The following is a 16248-nucleotide window of genomic DNA, read 5'->3' as shown; positions in this document are numbered from 1 at the left end:
GAGGTCTTTTTGCTGCTACATGAAGCTGCCATTGAAAGGATCTTTGAATTTATAGCTTTAAACATTTGGCTCTTGAAATTGAAAAAAAATAGGTCAATATTATAGCTATATATTTTTACTTTATTGTTATTCATCCAGTGTAAGAACTCTGGATAAAATTTTCAAAAGCATGTAAGTGACTTAGACATTTGGAAGTTTAAATGCCACTTGACTTTCAATGAGACCTAGGCTCCTAAGTCACGTAGGTCTTTTCAAAATTTTATTTATCGTCTTATTTATTTTATTCCAAAACTGTTTATCCAGACCAAAACAATTCAGAGGCTTTCTTTTTTTAAAAAGCAATTTCAAACATATTAAGCAGATTCACTTACCAGAAATGTTACTATAGGAGAACATCAAATTTCAGACTGAAACTTGCCTTTGCGGTGATCACAAATCAATTATTCCTTGTGATTAACAGAAGGCTGAGAGAGCTCTAAGTCAGGACGATGGCACTAGTTCAAATTGCCATCTCATATTTTTATATGCAATCATCAAAGGTAAATCCTATGGCTATGTTCAGATATAGTATAAGCAAGTGCAAACTCTTTTGCTGTGTATTCAACCTCTGCCCCTAAAAGGTTTCTAGCAATTCTTTAACAGGTTTCCTAGATGTAAAAATATAATGCTCTTTTTAAATGATGTCCACACCATTAAAATATTTTAATGCTTTTTCATTTTCACTCATTCACAACAAAGTGAATCACCTGCAAGCTATCATATTTCTTACTTGTGTATTATATCTATTCATCTAATTTTCTTATCAATGTGGGGGAAAAAACAAGTTAATCTTATTCTCTTACTCTATGGAATATGATACATACACATAGCATGAGATGGAAATGGAATGGAGACATTTTCCTACTGATTCAAGAGTCACAAATAAATGATTTTTCATTTAGATTGCAGATAGCAGTACCTCAAATTAACAGATCTGACTCTTCTTTTTAAATCAAGAGAGAAGTCCACTCTGTTACTTATTAACAGCTGGTAAAAATGAATGTCAGTTATGTTACATGGGTTATTCATCTGCCTACTCCACATTCCTAACCACATCTCTTGCAAAACACCTTTCTGCCTTACACTAATGAATCCTTACAAAGCAAAGTGTAAAATCTCTGTAAAAATAGGCAAAGACTTGTTTTCTTATGTATTCATCCTAACAAGTAAACCCTGGAAAAAAGCAAAAGCTCCTTGAGATTAGTTTGAAACACACAGCAACTGATATTACGGGTAAGAAAGAAACAAAAACAAAAAAAATAAGGAAAAACGTAAGTTACCTGACTTATATCACTTGTCCACGCAGCTTTTTCCTGTCGCGAAGGAGCTAACAGTACCACAGTATAAGGAGGAGCATCAGTAGGTTCAACCACAATCTTGAAATCAAGGTGACCAAACACTTGCCCAGAACCTTTTGCTTCACAATCCGGGGGGGAAAACAAGCAGTTGTGATTTAAAAGCTATATGTCAAAGAAAGTACTGTTTACATTGACACTAAAAAGTATTTTAAACCTCCCTCTGACAAACAACAACTACTACCCTCCAAAGCAGTGACCATATTTTCACGTACATCAAGTACAAGCAAAGTTTGGGAAACATGAATACATGAGTACTAATGAATGGGTGTTGCTGTAAATTGCTACACTTTCCAAATGTCTAAATAAGGCCCTAATCCTACAAATATTTCTCCATGTTTTTTATACTTTCAGCACATGAGAAGTATCATTGAACTTAATGGAACTATTCTTACACTCAAAGTTCACCCTGTTCCTAAATCTGTGGGATTGGAACCAAAGTGAATAGTCAATTTAAAAAAGCAAGGTAATATACTTTGTTACTTAATTTGAACAACATGGCAGTTACAATTTACAGGGTCCAGAACAAAATTTTCCACAAACTCAGCCAACTCTTTCACCTCCCCCGATCTCTGATAAACCTAATTATCCCTGTCTTCTTTCAAGCCAGGATTTTGTTCAGTTAAGATCCTCAAGTGTGAAATTCCACACACAAATCAGAAAAGAATTTGTTACACTGGTTCAGCTATTTACTTGAAATTTTATCATCAGCAAGAACAAAACACACATTTTTAACAAGAGTTTTTACATGCAGTTTTAACACTACTTCTCAGACTTAATGAAAAGGTAAAACATATCGTTTGCTGTGCTGACAAATAAACAAAGGGTAACACTTTTTTTTATAAAGCTGCTTTGGAGCTATAATTATATAAACAGTTTAAAGCAACTTACAATCATCATCACTCACATCTGGCTCCTCGATCAGCGTGCACTCTATTAAAGAGAGAACACCCCCTGTCTATAGAAACAAAGACAATTTTTCAGTAATCTGGGGGAGGAGTTACCCTTCTCATTAAAGTTATTTTTAAGATTCCTTAGAATTTAATTTTAGAAAGACCCTTTAATTTGAGAGTTTAGGATGCACAATTTTTTCGAGAAAAGAGACCATTATCAGAAACAGGAGGGGAAAAGAAAATATAATGTATAGTGGGATTTTCCACATTAAAATAAATCAATAAAATATTCACTTGTACAGAAATTTCTGTTGCCTTTCCCTCTCTCTAATTTATCCCAGCACAGTTAGATCAATTGGATGATATAATCAAAAAACCTTAACCCTCACCCAAAAGTCTGAATCAGGACCTTTTATGAGGTTCCACTAAGTTTAGTTTACATACTACAGTACTGTACTGTTCGTGTGACTCCTCCCTTAGTGGTTTCTGCTGTGATGGAAAATGAAAGTACCTACAGAAGAGATGGATTTCATTTTTTCTGACCCATCTGAAACCATAAAATACTAGAAATCTGAGAAATCTTGTTCTTGCAACATTTCTAACCAATGTCTTTCTGATTAGTTTGAATAAACGTTCAGAGCTAAAGTTTGCTCCAGTTTATGCCCCATAGTACCCCACCAAAAGGATTCCCCACTGTGTGTAAATCAGTGCAAACTGTCCCCCCCCAATTTGAACATACTGTACTTATTTAAGTATGATGCTTTGCCTCTGACTAAACCCAACCCACTCCATAAAAGCTTGATTGTGTCCCATGCAATTTAATTATAGATTTCTTAAGAAGTTCAATACAGTAGAGTATGCTGCTGCAGGAAAGCAGAATTGATTTTTCTTTAAATTAGTTTTAATCCAGTTCTGTAAATTACTCCTTGGGAATTCTACTGAAGTGGATTGGTTGACACCTCTACTAAACAAAGGAGAGGAAAGTTCGGCACCAGTTTACATAAGTATTTGACACTGTCTCTAACCCCAACAAATTCAAACTAGAGAGTTCCATTTAGGAACTTGTGTTCACTGAGAGTTTTGGCTGAAAAAGGACTTCAGAATTCAGCCCCTTAGATTCAAATATGTAAACAGTTTATAAGAATACCAAACACACACGGAACATTATACAGACCGCAGCAGTTCTATTATACCTACCAGAAGGAAATGAGAATCCCTGTCTGCAATGATACTCTGCATGCTGTGACCAGGGGAATGATGCCATGAAGTTAGCTGGGGCTTCTTGGTATCTGACCTTTCATCCTCCTATATCCCTCCTTTGTTTCTCTGTTAGGGGCTAAGGGGTTTGACATCTTGGCCAATTAGTTGGCTTTCTGGTGACCGCAAGAGGGTGGCAACAAGCCCACAAACATGTGGATTTAAATAAAAACAGTTGTTTCGTAACTGTTGTTCTTCGAGATATGTTGCTAATGTCCATTCCATTCTAGGTGTGTGCGCACCCATGTACACAGTTGTTGGAGACTTTTGCCTTAGCGGTATTCGTAGGGCCGGCTGTGGCGTCCCCTTGAGTGCCGCGCTCATGCGTCGGTATATCAGGCACCACCGGCCCTACTCAGTTCCTTTTTGCCAGCAACTCCAACAGAGGGGTAGGAGGGCAGGTAATGGAATGGGCATCAGCAACACATCTCAAAGAACAACAGTTACAAAAGGTAGGTAACCGTTTTTTCTTCTTCGAGTGCTTGCTCTTGTCGATTCCATTCTAGGTGACTCACAAGCAGCATCTCTGGAGGTGGGCTCGGAATTCACAGACATGCAGCTTGTAACACCACTCTACTGAAGCCAACGTCGTCTCGGGATTGCTGGGTAATGAGACATGAACATATGTACAGATGACCAGGTGGGGGCCCTGCAAATATCAGAAATTGGCTCGTGAGCCAGGAAGGCTGCCAACGAGGCTTGTGCTCTAGTTGAATGGGCAGTTACAATCACCGGTGGAGGCACCTTTGCCTGATCATAACAGAACTGGATGCAGACTATGATCCAAGAAGAAATTCTCTAGGTGGACATTGGATGACCTTTCATCCTATCAAGTCCCAGACTTGAGGGTAGAGCCGCTCCAAACCTTTTAAGAACTGGACCGTCATGCTATGAGCAAAGATCAATCTGCCCTGGAACAGAGGGTGAAAGGCTGATATAGCAGCCAAATGGACCTTAATTGATGAAAGGGACAAACCTTGGAGCTTGAGATGCATCAGAGCCCCCGACCAAGAAAGCAGAAAGGCGTCCAACAGGGAGCCCCTGTCGACCCCCCGAAATGAGCAGATCCATTGGCACTTCCTGTTCTGGCGAGTCATGAACAAGTCCACCTGGGGAGACCCCCACTTTCAGAAGATCTGGTCGACCACATTGGGGTGGAGAGACAACTCATGGCAAGACGAGAAGGTTCTGCTGAGGTGATTTGCGAATACGTTCCTAGTTCCGGGGAGGTGTGCTTCCATGAGATGAATGGCATGCTGCACACAAAAGTCCCATAGTCTGAGGGCTTCCTGGCAGAGGGCTGATGACCTGGTTCCGCCCTGCTTGTTGATATAAAAAATCGTGGTGGTGGTGTCCATCAGGACTTGAACCACTTTGCCTTGTAATTGGGACCAAAAAGCTCTCTGACATTTATGTGGAGGAAGCAGTCAACCCCCAACCAGCAGCCCTGTGTACTGAGTTCATCCAGGTGGGCTCCCCAGACAGGGTCTGAGGCATCGGACACCAGAATCAGCGATGGGAACAGGGCCACGAAGGGGACTCCCTGCAATACTGATGCAGGATTCAGCCACCATGCCAGTGACACCCAGATGTGGTCCGGCACCTTGACTACCTGGTCCAGGCCATGCTTGTTGGGGATGTAGACCGACACCAACCAGCAGCCGGAGGTGGAGCCAGACATGAAGGACCATGTAAGTACAAGCAGCCATGTGGCCTAGCAGCCTTAGCAAGTGTGGGCGGTGGTGACCAGGTGGCCCCTCACATAGGAGATTATGTCCGACATGGCTCAGAAATGGGTTTCCAGAAGGAATGCCTTGGCCTGCATGGATCATGAACCACCCCAATAAACTCTATCCGTTGCATTGGTAAGAGGGGCAATTTCTTTTAGTTCACTAACAGGCCCAGGTCGCGGCATGTGGCCCACACCAGATTGAGGCTGCTCTGTATCTGATCCTGCAATCTGCCCTTGATGAGCTAATCATCGAGATAAGGATTGACCTGGATCCCCCGCTCAGATAAGCTGCTGCTGGAGTCATGCACTTTGTAAAGACCTGAAAGGCCGAGGAGAGGCCAAAAGGGAGTGCCAGGAACTGGAAATGGCACTGGCCCACCATAAAATGGAGGAACTATCTGTGTCCTTGGAAGACAGAGATATAGAAATAAGCATCTTTCAAGTCGAGAACAGCATACAAGTCTCCCAGATCCAGGGAGGGAATGATGGAGGCCAGGGATACCATGCAAAACTTCAAATTCTTGAGGTACTTTTTGAGTCGTTTCAGGTCCAGAATGGGACGTAGGCCCCCTTTTACCTTCAGGATCAGGAAATAGCGGGAGTAGAAACCTTTTCCCCTCATTTCCTGAGGGACCTCCTCCAGCACCCTCAGTTGCAGGAGGTTGTTTACCTTCTGAATGAGAAGTTGCTCGTGAGAAGGGTCCCTGAAGAGGGACGGGGTAGAGAGGGAGTAGGCAAAAACTGAAGGGTGTAGCCCAGCTACACAATTTCTAGCACGCAAAGGTCCGAGGTGACTCTTGACCAGGCCGAATGGTAGGGATGGAGACGGTTGAGAGAAAGATGGGGCAGATCCAGGGAGGTGACTGGGGCATTGCTCTCGAGCACACCTCAAAACGCCCACTTCTGGCCCCTGTGGTGTTTTGCCAAACCAGGTTGCGCAGGTGAGCAGGAGGAGGAAGGGCGGCGGCGACTGAACACAGTGTCCCTTCTCCTCATAGATCCCTGCTGAGGCTGCCCAGGCCCTGGCGGTGGGGGCGGCCTGAATGGCTTCCTCACAGACTAAAGCGTATACATCCCCAGGGAACAGAGGGTGGCCCAAATGTCCTTCAGACCATGCAGCCTCACGTCCATCTGATCAGAGAACAGCCCGATCATCATCCCCTGCAGCGTGGGCACCTTTTCATCCACCACAGCGCCCACCTGCACTTCCTGCACCGAGCCCAGTGCCACCAGTGCCGATTGGGGTTTGTTGGACATGGCAACCAAGGACTGGTGAGACAGGGGCATCGGCATTACCAACATGCCCCAGGCATTCCAGTACGGCCATTGCATTGGCCACTGGCCCTGCTGCCAGGTCAGCATCGTTGCGGCGGATGCACCCTCCAGAGCCCAGTTGTGATGGTGCTGTCTCGGTGAGGGGCGGAACTCCCTCTCCATGTCGGAGAAATCCTCCTCCAGTGATCAGGGCAGGGCCATCGACCCCTGGGTCTGGCAGCTAACCATCGCCGTGGTTGACCGGTGCCTCGAATGGTCAGACTGGTGCCAGGAGTAGGGGGAGGGGTGCAGTGTTAGGGAGTGTCCCGTGGTGTTGGGGACGGTGACTGTCAGCACGAACACAACTGGTGCCAACCGGCACCTCCCCCTGGGTGAGACCCAGCGTGAAGGGTGAGGCCCGGCGCAAAGGCGGAGACCAGGAGCATGGTGCCGTCAACCTGTAGCGGTGACCTAGTGACCTGGGGTGATGCAGAGACCAAGAACCTGGACTGCGGAGACCGGCGGCACTCACTCACCTTCTGGGAGGCCTTCACGGCTGGCTTGCCCTTGTAGGGACACTTCACCGGGTCCATCGCCACATGCAGTACCGTCTGGCAGGAGAGTATGTTGCTCTCTGGGCGCTGGGAGCTGAGAGGGCGTTGACTGCGCCATCGGCCTTGGTCCCCTACCGCTCCCCGAAGTCAGTGGCAGATCCCTTAGGGGGATAGTAGGTCCCCTCAGGGTTGTGCCCCCTTGTGGCTCTGGCATGGGCGGGCGGCCAAGCACAGTCCGTTGCCCAATGCCCTTGATCTGACTTGCTTGGTGCTGTGTCCCTCTTCTTAGTCTTCATCTTGGGCACCGGCAAAGGGGACCGGTGCCGGGAAGAGCCAGATGACGGGGGTGTGCTAGGCACCAAGGCCAAAGTGCTGGGTGTTGCGTCCAGCCGGGCCGGCTCCCCGGCTGGGCGAAGAGCGGCCTCCATAAGAAGGGCCCTTAAGCGAATGTCGCATTCTTTCTGTGTCCTGGGATGAAAGTTCTTACAGATGTGACACTTCTCTTTAACTGGGTTTCCCCCAAGCACTTCAGCTACCATGTGGGTCATTAACAGGCATAGGCCTGTTGCAGTCAGAGAAGGGTTGAAAACCCAGAGACCGGGGCATGCCCCACCTGGGGCAAAGTCCCTGCCAGGACCCTAACTGACTAACTACAATACTTAACAGCTACTTACTAACTAATCTACTATAAACAAACTATTTACAGCTGGAACGCAAGGTTCAAGGAGTGGGGGGGGGGGAGGGAAGAAACACTGACCACTTGCGAAGCAAGGGAAAGAGGCGCTGCAATTTACCACCACAGACAGTAAGAAGGAACTGAGAGGGCATAGGGCCGGCGGCCCCTGATATACCGACACATGAGCGCGGCACTCAAGGGGGCGCCACAGCCAGCCCTACGGATACTGACAAGGCAAAATTCTCCGACAACTGCACACACACCCAGAATGGAATCAACATGAGCAAGCACCCAAAGAAGAAATTCCTCTTATTTTGCCAATAAAGGTTTAAGAGTCTGCTAGAAAAAGCAGAGCCCATTCTTGCTCCCTCTCTAGGGACTGGATGAAGAATCATCTTTTCACCCTGTTTAAAAGAGACACTGTTGATTTGGAAAATCACATTTTCCATCTGAAATTTTTGTACCTGCTGCTGCAGGTAGCTCTAAATTGACAGTAACTGAAAAAGATTAGAGGAAAAATATTTCTCTGTTTTCCATTTGCTTATACTCTGCATCAGACCAAGATTTGTTCCAGTGTTGGGTTTTTTTTGGTGGTCCCTTTCACACACTGATCTGGGGTGGGGGGAAACCACATACACACTCTTCCCCAGGCTCTATCACTGTTCATCAGGAACAGCCACAGCAAAGCTGAAGCATATAGAAACAAGAGGAATGTATATACCATAGTGAGAGAGGAGGGTGCAGAGTCAGTAAGTTTGGTGTTACTGCTCTTGGGCCTGCATAAAAGACCCTTATTGAAACATAGCAGGGGACTAGGAAAACAACTACACTTTTTTTGAAGGGCAGAAAATGGATTTTTTAAAATCAAGTTAAAAAAATCAAATTCACAGTGACCCTTTAAAAAAGGGACAGGTGCTATTTATTTACAGGCTCTTGAGACTAGAGTGGCTTAACTGGAGGAGCTAAGGGAGACAAAGAAGAACATAGATGGGACTTCCAGACACAACCCAGGGTTGTAAGTTCAATCCTTGAGCAGGCCACTTAGGGATCTGAGGCAAAATCAGTACTTGGTCCTGCTAGTGAAGGCAGGGGGCTGGACTCGATGACCTTTCAAGGTCCCTTCCAGTTCTAGGAGATAGGATATCTCCATTAATTTAAATTTTTTTAAAATTTAATTTAATAGAGCAGTCTGGCAGCCTCTGTGGTGTTAAAGAGGATGAAAGTCTTCGGGAAGGAGAACATCAGACTGGACTGGGGGGAAACAACCCATAGTTGGGACTTTCCCTCCAGATGATGTCATGGTATCCTCTCACTCTGAGTATACCTCTCCAGGGAAGGGAATCTCAGTTATTAGGAAGAGACAGGTAATAGTAATGGGGGATTCAGTCATTAGAAATATAGATAGCTGGGTTTGTGATGACTGGGAAAACCGCATGGTAAATTGCCTGCCACGTGCAAAGGTTGCGTATCTCTTACGAGATTTAGACAGACTTATGTACAGTGCTAGGGAGGAGCCAGTGGTTGTGGTACATGTAGGTACCATTGACATAGGTAAAGGTAGGAGAGGGAGGTCCCGGAGCCAAAATTTAGGCTGTTAAGTAAGAGATTAAAGTCCAGGACCTCCATGGTAGCATTCTCTGAAATGCTTCCAGTTCCATGTGCAAGGCCAGTTAGACAGGCAGAACTGCAGGATCTCCATGCATGGCTGCACAGGCACCAACTTTCCTTGGGGCCAGTGGGTGCCCGGCCCCGCCCCAGCCCCGCCCTGACTCTGCCCCTCCCTGCCCCTATTGGACACCTCCCCAAATCCCGGCCCCGCCTCTTCCCCAAGTGCGCCGCATTCCTCCTCCTCTCCCTCCCTCCCAGCGCTTGCCGCGCGAAACAGCTGTTTCGCGGCGCAAGTGCTGGGAGGGAGGGGGGAGAAGCAGGATGCAGTGGTGCGCTCAGGGGAGGAGGCGGAGCGGAGCGGAGGCGAGCTGGGGTGGGGAGCTGCTGGTGGGTGCAGAGCACCCACCAATTTTTCCCCGTGGGTGCTCCAGCCCCAGAGCACCCACGGAGTCGGCGCCTATGCATGGCTGAGATGGTGGTGTTCAGAGAGGGATTATTAGGAAGTGGAGAATGTTTTGGGAAAGGAAGATCCTATGCAGGAAGGATAGGCTCCACCTAAACCAAAATGGAACTAAGTTGCTGGCATGTAAACTAGGTCATACAGGAGTTTTTAAAAAAAGGGTTGGGGGAAACAGACAGGTGCGGAGGAGCAGATGGTTTGGACAGAGACATCACCAGGGGAGGATTTATTAAAGGGGATATTCTAGAGCCTACTAAAGAGGACAGGATAGAAGTTGAAAAAGTACAGGTAGGAACTGAAGAAAACAGTCAACAAAAAAGAGTCCCATTCTATTACATCACATGAAGGCAGACAACTAAATATTGACAAATTTTATAAGTACTTCTATACAAATGATAGAAGTCTAATTACTAAGATGGGTGCACTTGAGTGCCTGGTATTAAATGAGGATGTTGATATAATAGGCATCCTAGAAACTTGGTGGAATTATGATAATCAAAGGAACACAGTAATATCAGAGTGCAAAATATATAGGAATGACAGAGTAGGTCATGCCCATGGGGGAATGGCATATGTGTGAAAGCAAGCATAGAGTCAAATATAGTAAAAATCTTAAATGAATCAAACTGTACCATAGAATCTCTGAATAGAAATTCCATGCTTGAAAAATCAGAGTACAGCAATAAGATATTACCAACCACCTAACCAGGATGTTAATGGTGATTGTGGAATGCTCAGAGAGATTAGAGAGTCTACAAAAACAGAAAACCCAATAATAATGGGGGATTTCAGCTATTCTCATATTGACTGGGTATATGTCACCTCAGGACAGGATGCAGTGATAAAATTTTAGACAGCATTAATGACTGTTACTTGGAGCAGTTAGTTCTGGAACCCACAAGGAGAGAGGCAATTCTTGATTTAGTCCTAAGTGGTGCAGAGGATGTGGTCCAAGAGTTGAATATAACTGAACCACTCCATAATAGTGACCACAATACAATTAAATTTAACATTCTTGTAGGGGAGAATACCAAAGAAACCCACCACAGCAGCATTTAATTTCCAAAAGGGGAACTACTCAAAAATGAGGAAGCTGGTTAAACAGAAATTAAAAGCATCAGGCACAAGAGTGAAATGGCTGGAAGTAGCATGGAAACTTTTTAAAAACACCATAATAGAGGCTCAAAATAAATGTATGCCCCAAATTAAAAAAATAAAAAACAGTAAGAGGACCAAAACAAATTGCCACCATGGCTAAACAACTGAATGAAAGAGGCTGTTAGAGACAAAATGACATCGGTTAAAAATTGGAAGTCAAATCCTAGTGAGGAAAATAAAAAGGAGCATAAACTCTGGCAAGTCAAATGTAGAATTATAATTAGGCAGGCCAAAAGAGAATTTGAAGAGCAATCTAGCAAAAGACACAAAAAGTAACTGCAAAATTTTTTTGCATACACCAGAAACAGGGAAGTTGCCAAACTATCAGTGGGGCCACTGGATGATCAAGGTGCTAAAGGAGCACTCAAGAAAGACAAGGCTGTTGCAAAGAAACTAAATGAATTCTTTGCTCCAGTCTTCATTGCGGAGGAGGAGAAGGAGATTCCTACACCTGAGCCATTCTTTTAGGTTACAAATCTGAGGAACTGTCCCAAACTAAGGTGTCAGTAGGGGAGGTTTTGGAACAAACTGATAAATTAAACAGTAATAGGTCACCAGTACCAGATGGTATTCACCCAAGGGTTTTGAAGGAACTCAAATATAAAATTGCAGAACCACTAACTGTGGTTATGTATGGTATGTAACCTATCACTTAAATCAGCTTCTGTACCAGTTGACTGGCAGATAGCTAATGTGATGCCAATTTTTTTACAAAGGTTCCAGAGGTAATCCTGGCAATTACAGGCCAGTAAGCTTAAGTAGAGTACCAGGCAGACTGGTTGAAACTATGGTAAATAAGAGATAAGTTGGGGATGAGTCAACATGGCTTTCTTAAAGGAAATCATGCCTCACCAATCTATTAGAATTCTTTGAGGGGGTCAACAAACATGTGGACAAGGGTGATCCAGTGGATACGGTGTACTTTCGGAAAACCTTTGACAAGGTCCCACACCAAAGGCTCTTAAGCAAACTAATAGTCATGTGATAAGTAACTGGTTAAAAGATAGGAAACAAAGGGTAAGAATAAATGGTCAGCTTTCACAATGGAGAGAAGTAAATAGCAGTGTTCCCCAGGGATCTGTACTGGGACCAGTACTGTTCAACATATTCATAAATGATCTGGAAAAAGGGGTGTACAGTGAAGTGGCAAAGTTTGCAGATGATATCAAATAAATCAGATAGTTAAGTCCAAAGCAGACTGCGAAGAGTTACAAAGGGATCTCACAAAACTGAGTGACTGGGCAACAAAATGGCAGATGCAATTCAATGTTGATAAATGCAAAGTAATGCATATTGGAAAACATAATCCTAACTATACATACTCAATTAGCTGTTACAACTCAAGAAAGACAAACTGAAATCATTGTGGATAGTTCTCTGAAAATATCCACTCAATGTGCAATCAGCAGTCAAAAAAGCAAACAGAATGTTAGAAACCACTAGGCAAGTGATAGATAAGAAGACAGAAAATATCACAATACCACTATATAAAGTTACAGAGAAGGGCAACAAAAATTATGAAGGGTATCAAACAGCTTCCAGATGAGGAGAGATTAAAAAGACAAACTATTCAGCAAGGAAAAGAGACGACTAAGCAGGGAGATAATAGAGATATATAAAATCATGAATGGGGTGGAGTAAGTGAATAAGGACTATTCTTCACATAACTCAAGAGCCAAGGGTCACCCAATGAAATTAATAGGCAGCAGGTTTAAAACAAAAGGAAGTATTTCTTCACATAACGCAGTCAACCCCACAGTTGCGAGGGGATGTTGTGAAGGCCAAAAGTTATAACTGGTTCAAAAAAGAATTAGATAAGTTCATGAAGGATAGGTCTATCAGTGGCTATTAGCCAAGATGGTCAGGTATGCAACCCCGTGATCTGAGTGTCCCTAACCCTCAGACTGCCAGATGCTGGTACTGGACAATAGGAGTTGGATTACTTGATGATTGCCCTGTTCTGTTCATTCCACTTGAAACCTCTGGTATTAGCCACTGTCAGAAAACAGAATGCTGGGTAGAAGGAGCATTGGTCTGCCCCAGTATGGCCATTCTTTATGTTTTTATTTATTAATTATTAATGTTTCAGGCCCTAGGAAGTCAGTGACCCTCACTCACACATGCAGGGAGAATCTCATGACCTGATTTTATTTGGGATGGAATGAAATTTTCCTCCCATGTCACACTAGCCTACCTGAAAAGAATATCAGTGTGTGGGAGGAGGAGGTCCACATTTCCCTGGGAAGCATTCTGCAGGGATCAGTTGGTGGAAAGTTTAGGTATATGCCTGGAAACCTGAGGTGCACCAGACTATTAGCAGCTTTAGCACACTTTCATGATGCACCTGAGCTACAATGCCTGGAATGCTTGTTTTCAATGTCACAGTTTCAGATAGGAGAGTTTCTTGAGCTGGAAGCTAATAATCATGGCCTCTGTTCTCAAAAGTTTTGCACAGGTGAGGCTAAGGGCAGGGAACATATAAATTTATATTCCTAGATTTTATATACACCCTTACGCATACTGTGCTGTGTAACATGAATACAGCGGCAAAGAGAAGGACATGCAGATAATTAGCATCTTTTCATTCTAGGGTGAAGAGGATTGAGTTTATTAATATTCTATACATATGCAATTGTCTAAACCTTTCCTGCAATAAATGTCACCTTGCTATATTTCACTGGCCAGTTCATAATTTTAATTGAATATCTTTTAGAGAAACAAACATATACTTCAAACTGAATGACTATTATTTTCTACCTACATAACAATGAGAGAGTATTTTAGTCAATTACTGTGCATTATCTCAGTTTTGTTTACTGTAGCATATGAAAATCCTCACATTAAAACCATAATACCATGAGATACTGAAATTTCACAGACAGTGCTAAGTTAAAATATTTATTGCGCTCAATTTTCTATATTTTAACCATCTGGCTTGTAAATGAGGTAGTTATGTAAATTCTGTACCTTCAGCAGATGCAGTTTTCCTCCTGAACTTCTTGTACAAATTAAAAAGTGTTTTGTAAATAAGAAGCATTGCCTTTCTCCTTCTTTTTTCAAAGACAATGATCCCAGGCGAACTTTACTAAGTTTCCCCCTCTCAACTGAAGGGACTTGAATAAGAGAACCTGGTGATTACAAAAGTGAAGAATATGCTGTAATTATAAAACTATTTAATAAGTGATGTGCCCAGTGTTAATGTAACAGGCAGTCTATTCTGTACTATATATAAAAAGCATTCATGCAACTCATTAACTCCCATGGGAGTGCAGAGATACCTTGCTCTTAGAACAGAGACTAGTAATTTATTTATTTTTTACCCTCTAGATTGGTTTTCACTCTCTAGAACAAATTCAGGAGAAAGTTGTACCTCTTTATACCAACAATAATTGCAACCCTATTTCTTTACTCACATTAGGGCCATATTCAGCCAAATCCAACCTGCAATAATGCTTGTGCTCCTGCCAGGGAGGTTTCTTGGAAAAATTCATGGGTACTTTAAGTTACATATCATGTGTCACTTGGTCAGATAATGGAGATTAGGTGGCAATGTAGAACAATTTGCACTAATTTGGTATTTAGTATCTTTGCAAAATGAGTAATTTAAACATCAAGGAGATGGAAGAGGGTAGGGATAGGGTACAGTTGAAAAAGCAACTGACAGAGGAGTGTAAATAAGCTGGGCTTCTTTTCCTTTAGTTTACTTTGCACAATTCTCAGCCCTCCTGGGCCAAACTGAAGCCTACTGTCTGCAGACACAACTACCATTGAATTCAATAGAGACTGTATCCTGTTACTCCAGTTTCTGAATCAGATCACCACAACATTTCACATTGGTAAAAGTTACATTACTATGCCACTTGCACCATCTTTAACCTGTTTTCTGACCAACTTTCACAAGACACCCAACTTACACCACCATTTGTGTCACCCATTTGTGACCTTTGTGGAGTCAATTTTTTTCTTATGGATCAAATGTACATCTCCTTATGTGTAACTGAGAGCAGTATCTGACTCAAAAGTTTATCCACTTAGTTAATAAATATTAGCTTAAAATTCATTACATTACATTGGAAGGAAAATCATCTTGTTCACTCTTCATGTATAAAGTGTTAAGTTAATAACATATATATAAATGGAAAACAAATGTCTTACTGAGAAAGCAATGTTTAGTTTACATAAAATTTAGCTGAATACTTACCTTCCCCAAATACATGTTTTAAATTAATTTTAGACATAACAATATATATAAAGCTTCTATAAACAGGCATAGTCAAATACACACTGGTAAAAGACAGAACTGTATTCACTAATGCCTATTTTATGTTTAAACTAGAGGGGTATGACAAAATTCTCACCATTGCAATAAAAAACTGGAATAAAGTTCAACTTTCTGAAGTTTTGCAGAGGCATGGAACATTTTTTAGTTTCATGAAACATTTTGCAGATTCATCTAGAATTCTGAGCAAAAAAATTATGTGTGGGTTTTTGTTTTGGTTTTTTTGCCAAACAAAACTGCCTATCTGTCCAGCTGAAAAGCTACTAAGAAGACCAGCTTTGTGTGTTGAATTGTGATATTCACTCCCTGACACCTCTCACCATCACCTTCCAAAACACTATGCAAGGCTTGGCTTGAAATTAAAAAATTCTGAAGGAACTTTCCATTCCAGAGCTTATAACATGTTCTTCTTAGATCCTAAAATTCAAGTTAGGATTTAATAGTTAGTAGTATCCATCTTATCTGTATTCTGCCTGGAGCAGAAGCAACTACATTAGAGTTAATACTTTTTGTGTTATCACTTTGCTTAAAGAAGTATTCATATTCACAAAGTGGTTTAGAAATACTCATTTTTTTTTTTTTTTTTAGTACAATACTTTGAATAGTACAGTATTTAATAATTAGAATAATGGGCTAAAGATAGAGTATTTGTTAAAGCCAAGTTGTGTTCCTGTAGAAATATGAAATGTTATTGTTTAAGAAACCAACATCATCAGCTGGTAGTATATCACATGAAATAAAGTACTGCGTTAACTCACTTTGCTGGATTAAATAAACAATCTAATATGAATCATATATTGAGTCAGTTCCCCAGCAAATACTCTATGCTTCCCATCCAGCAAAGAGGCCAATTTCTGTTGGGGTTTTCTGTTTGGTGAATTCCTATTAACAATAGGAGCTGAGCATCTGTTTGCCATACATTCCCACTACAGATTTCCTCTTAAGGGGAAAAAAAACAAAAACACATATTGGGACAGCTCCCT

General features: G+C 42.6%; 1 protein-coding gene across 1 annotated transcript in view; it reads right to left on the bottom strand.

The window, feature by feature from the left end:
* Positions 1 to 16248, bottom strand: part of RASGRF2 (Ras protein specific guanine nucleotide releasing factor 2) — a 207572-nt gene that overhangs the window by 112504 nt on the left and 78820 nt on the right. The window contains exons 10-12 of the mRNA XM_026649259.1: positions 13954 to 14114; positions 2286 to 2352; positions 1320 to 1456 (exon numbers count right to left, since the gene is read on the bottom strand). Coding sequence (XP_026505044.1) covers positions 1320 to 1456; positions 2286 to 2352; positions 13954 to 14114 — 365 coding nt within the window. The remainder of the gene's footprint in view (positions 1 to 1319; positions 1457 to 2285; positions 2353 to 13953; positions 14115 to 16248) is intronic.

This window comes from Terrapene carolina, unplaced genomic scaffold, assembly GCF_002925995.2.
Source record: "Terrapene carolina triunguis isolate 2854851 unplaced genomic scaffold, T_m_triunguis-2.0 Scaffold69, whole genome shotgun sequence".
NCBI classification, from domain to species: Eukaryota; Metazoa; Chordata; order Testudines; family Emydidae; genus Terrapene; species Terrapene triunguis.
Note: the sequence above shows the minus strand (reverse complement) of the source record. Positions and strands in the feature narration are given on the sequence as shown.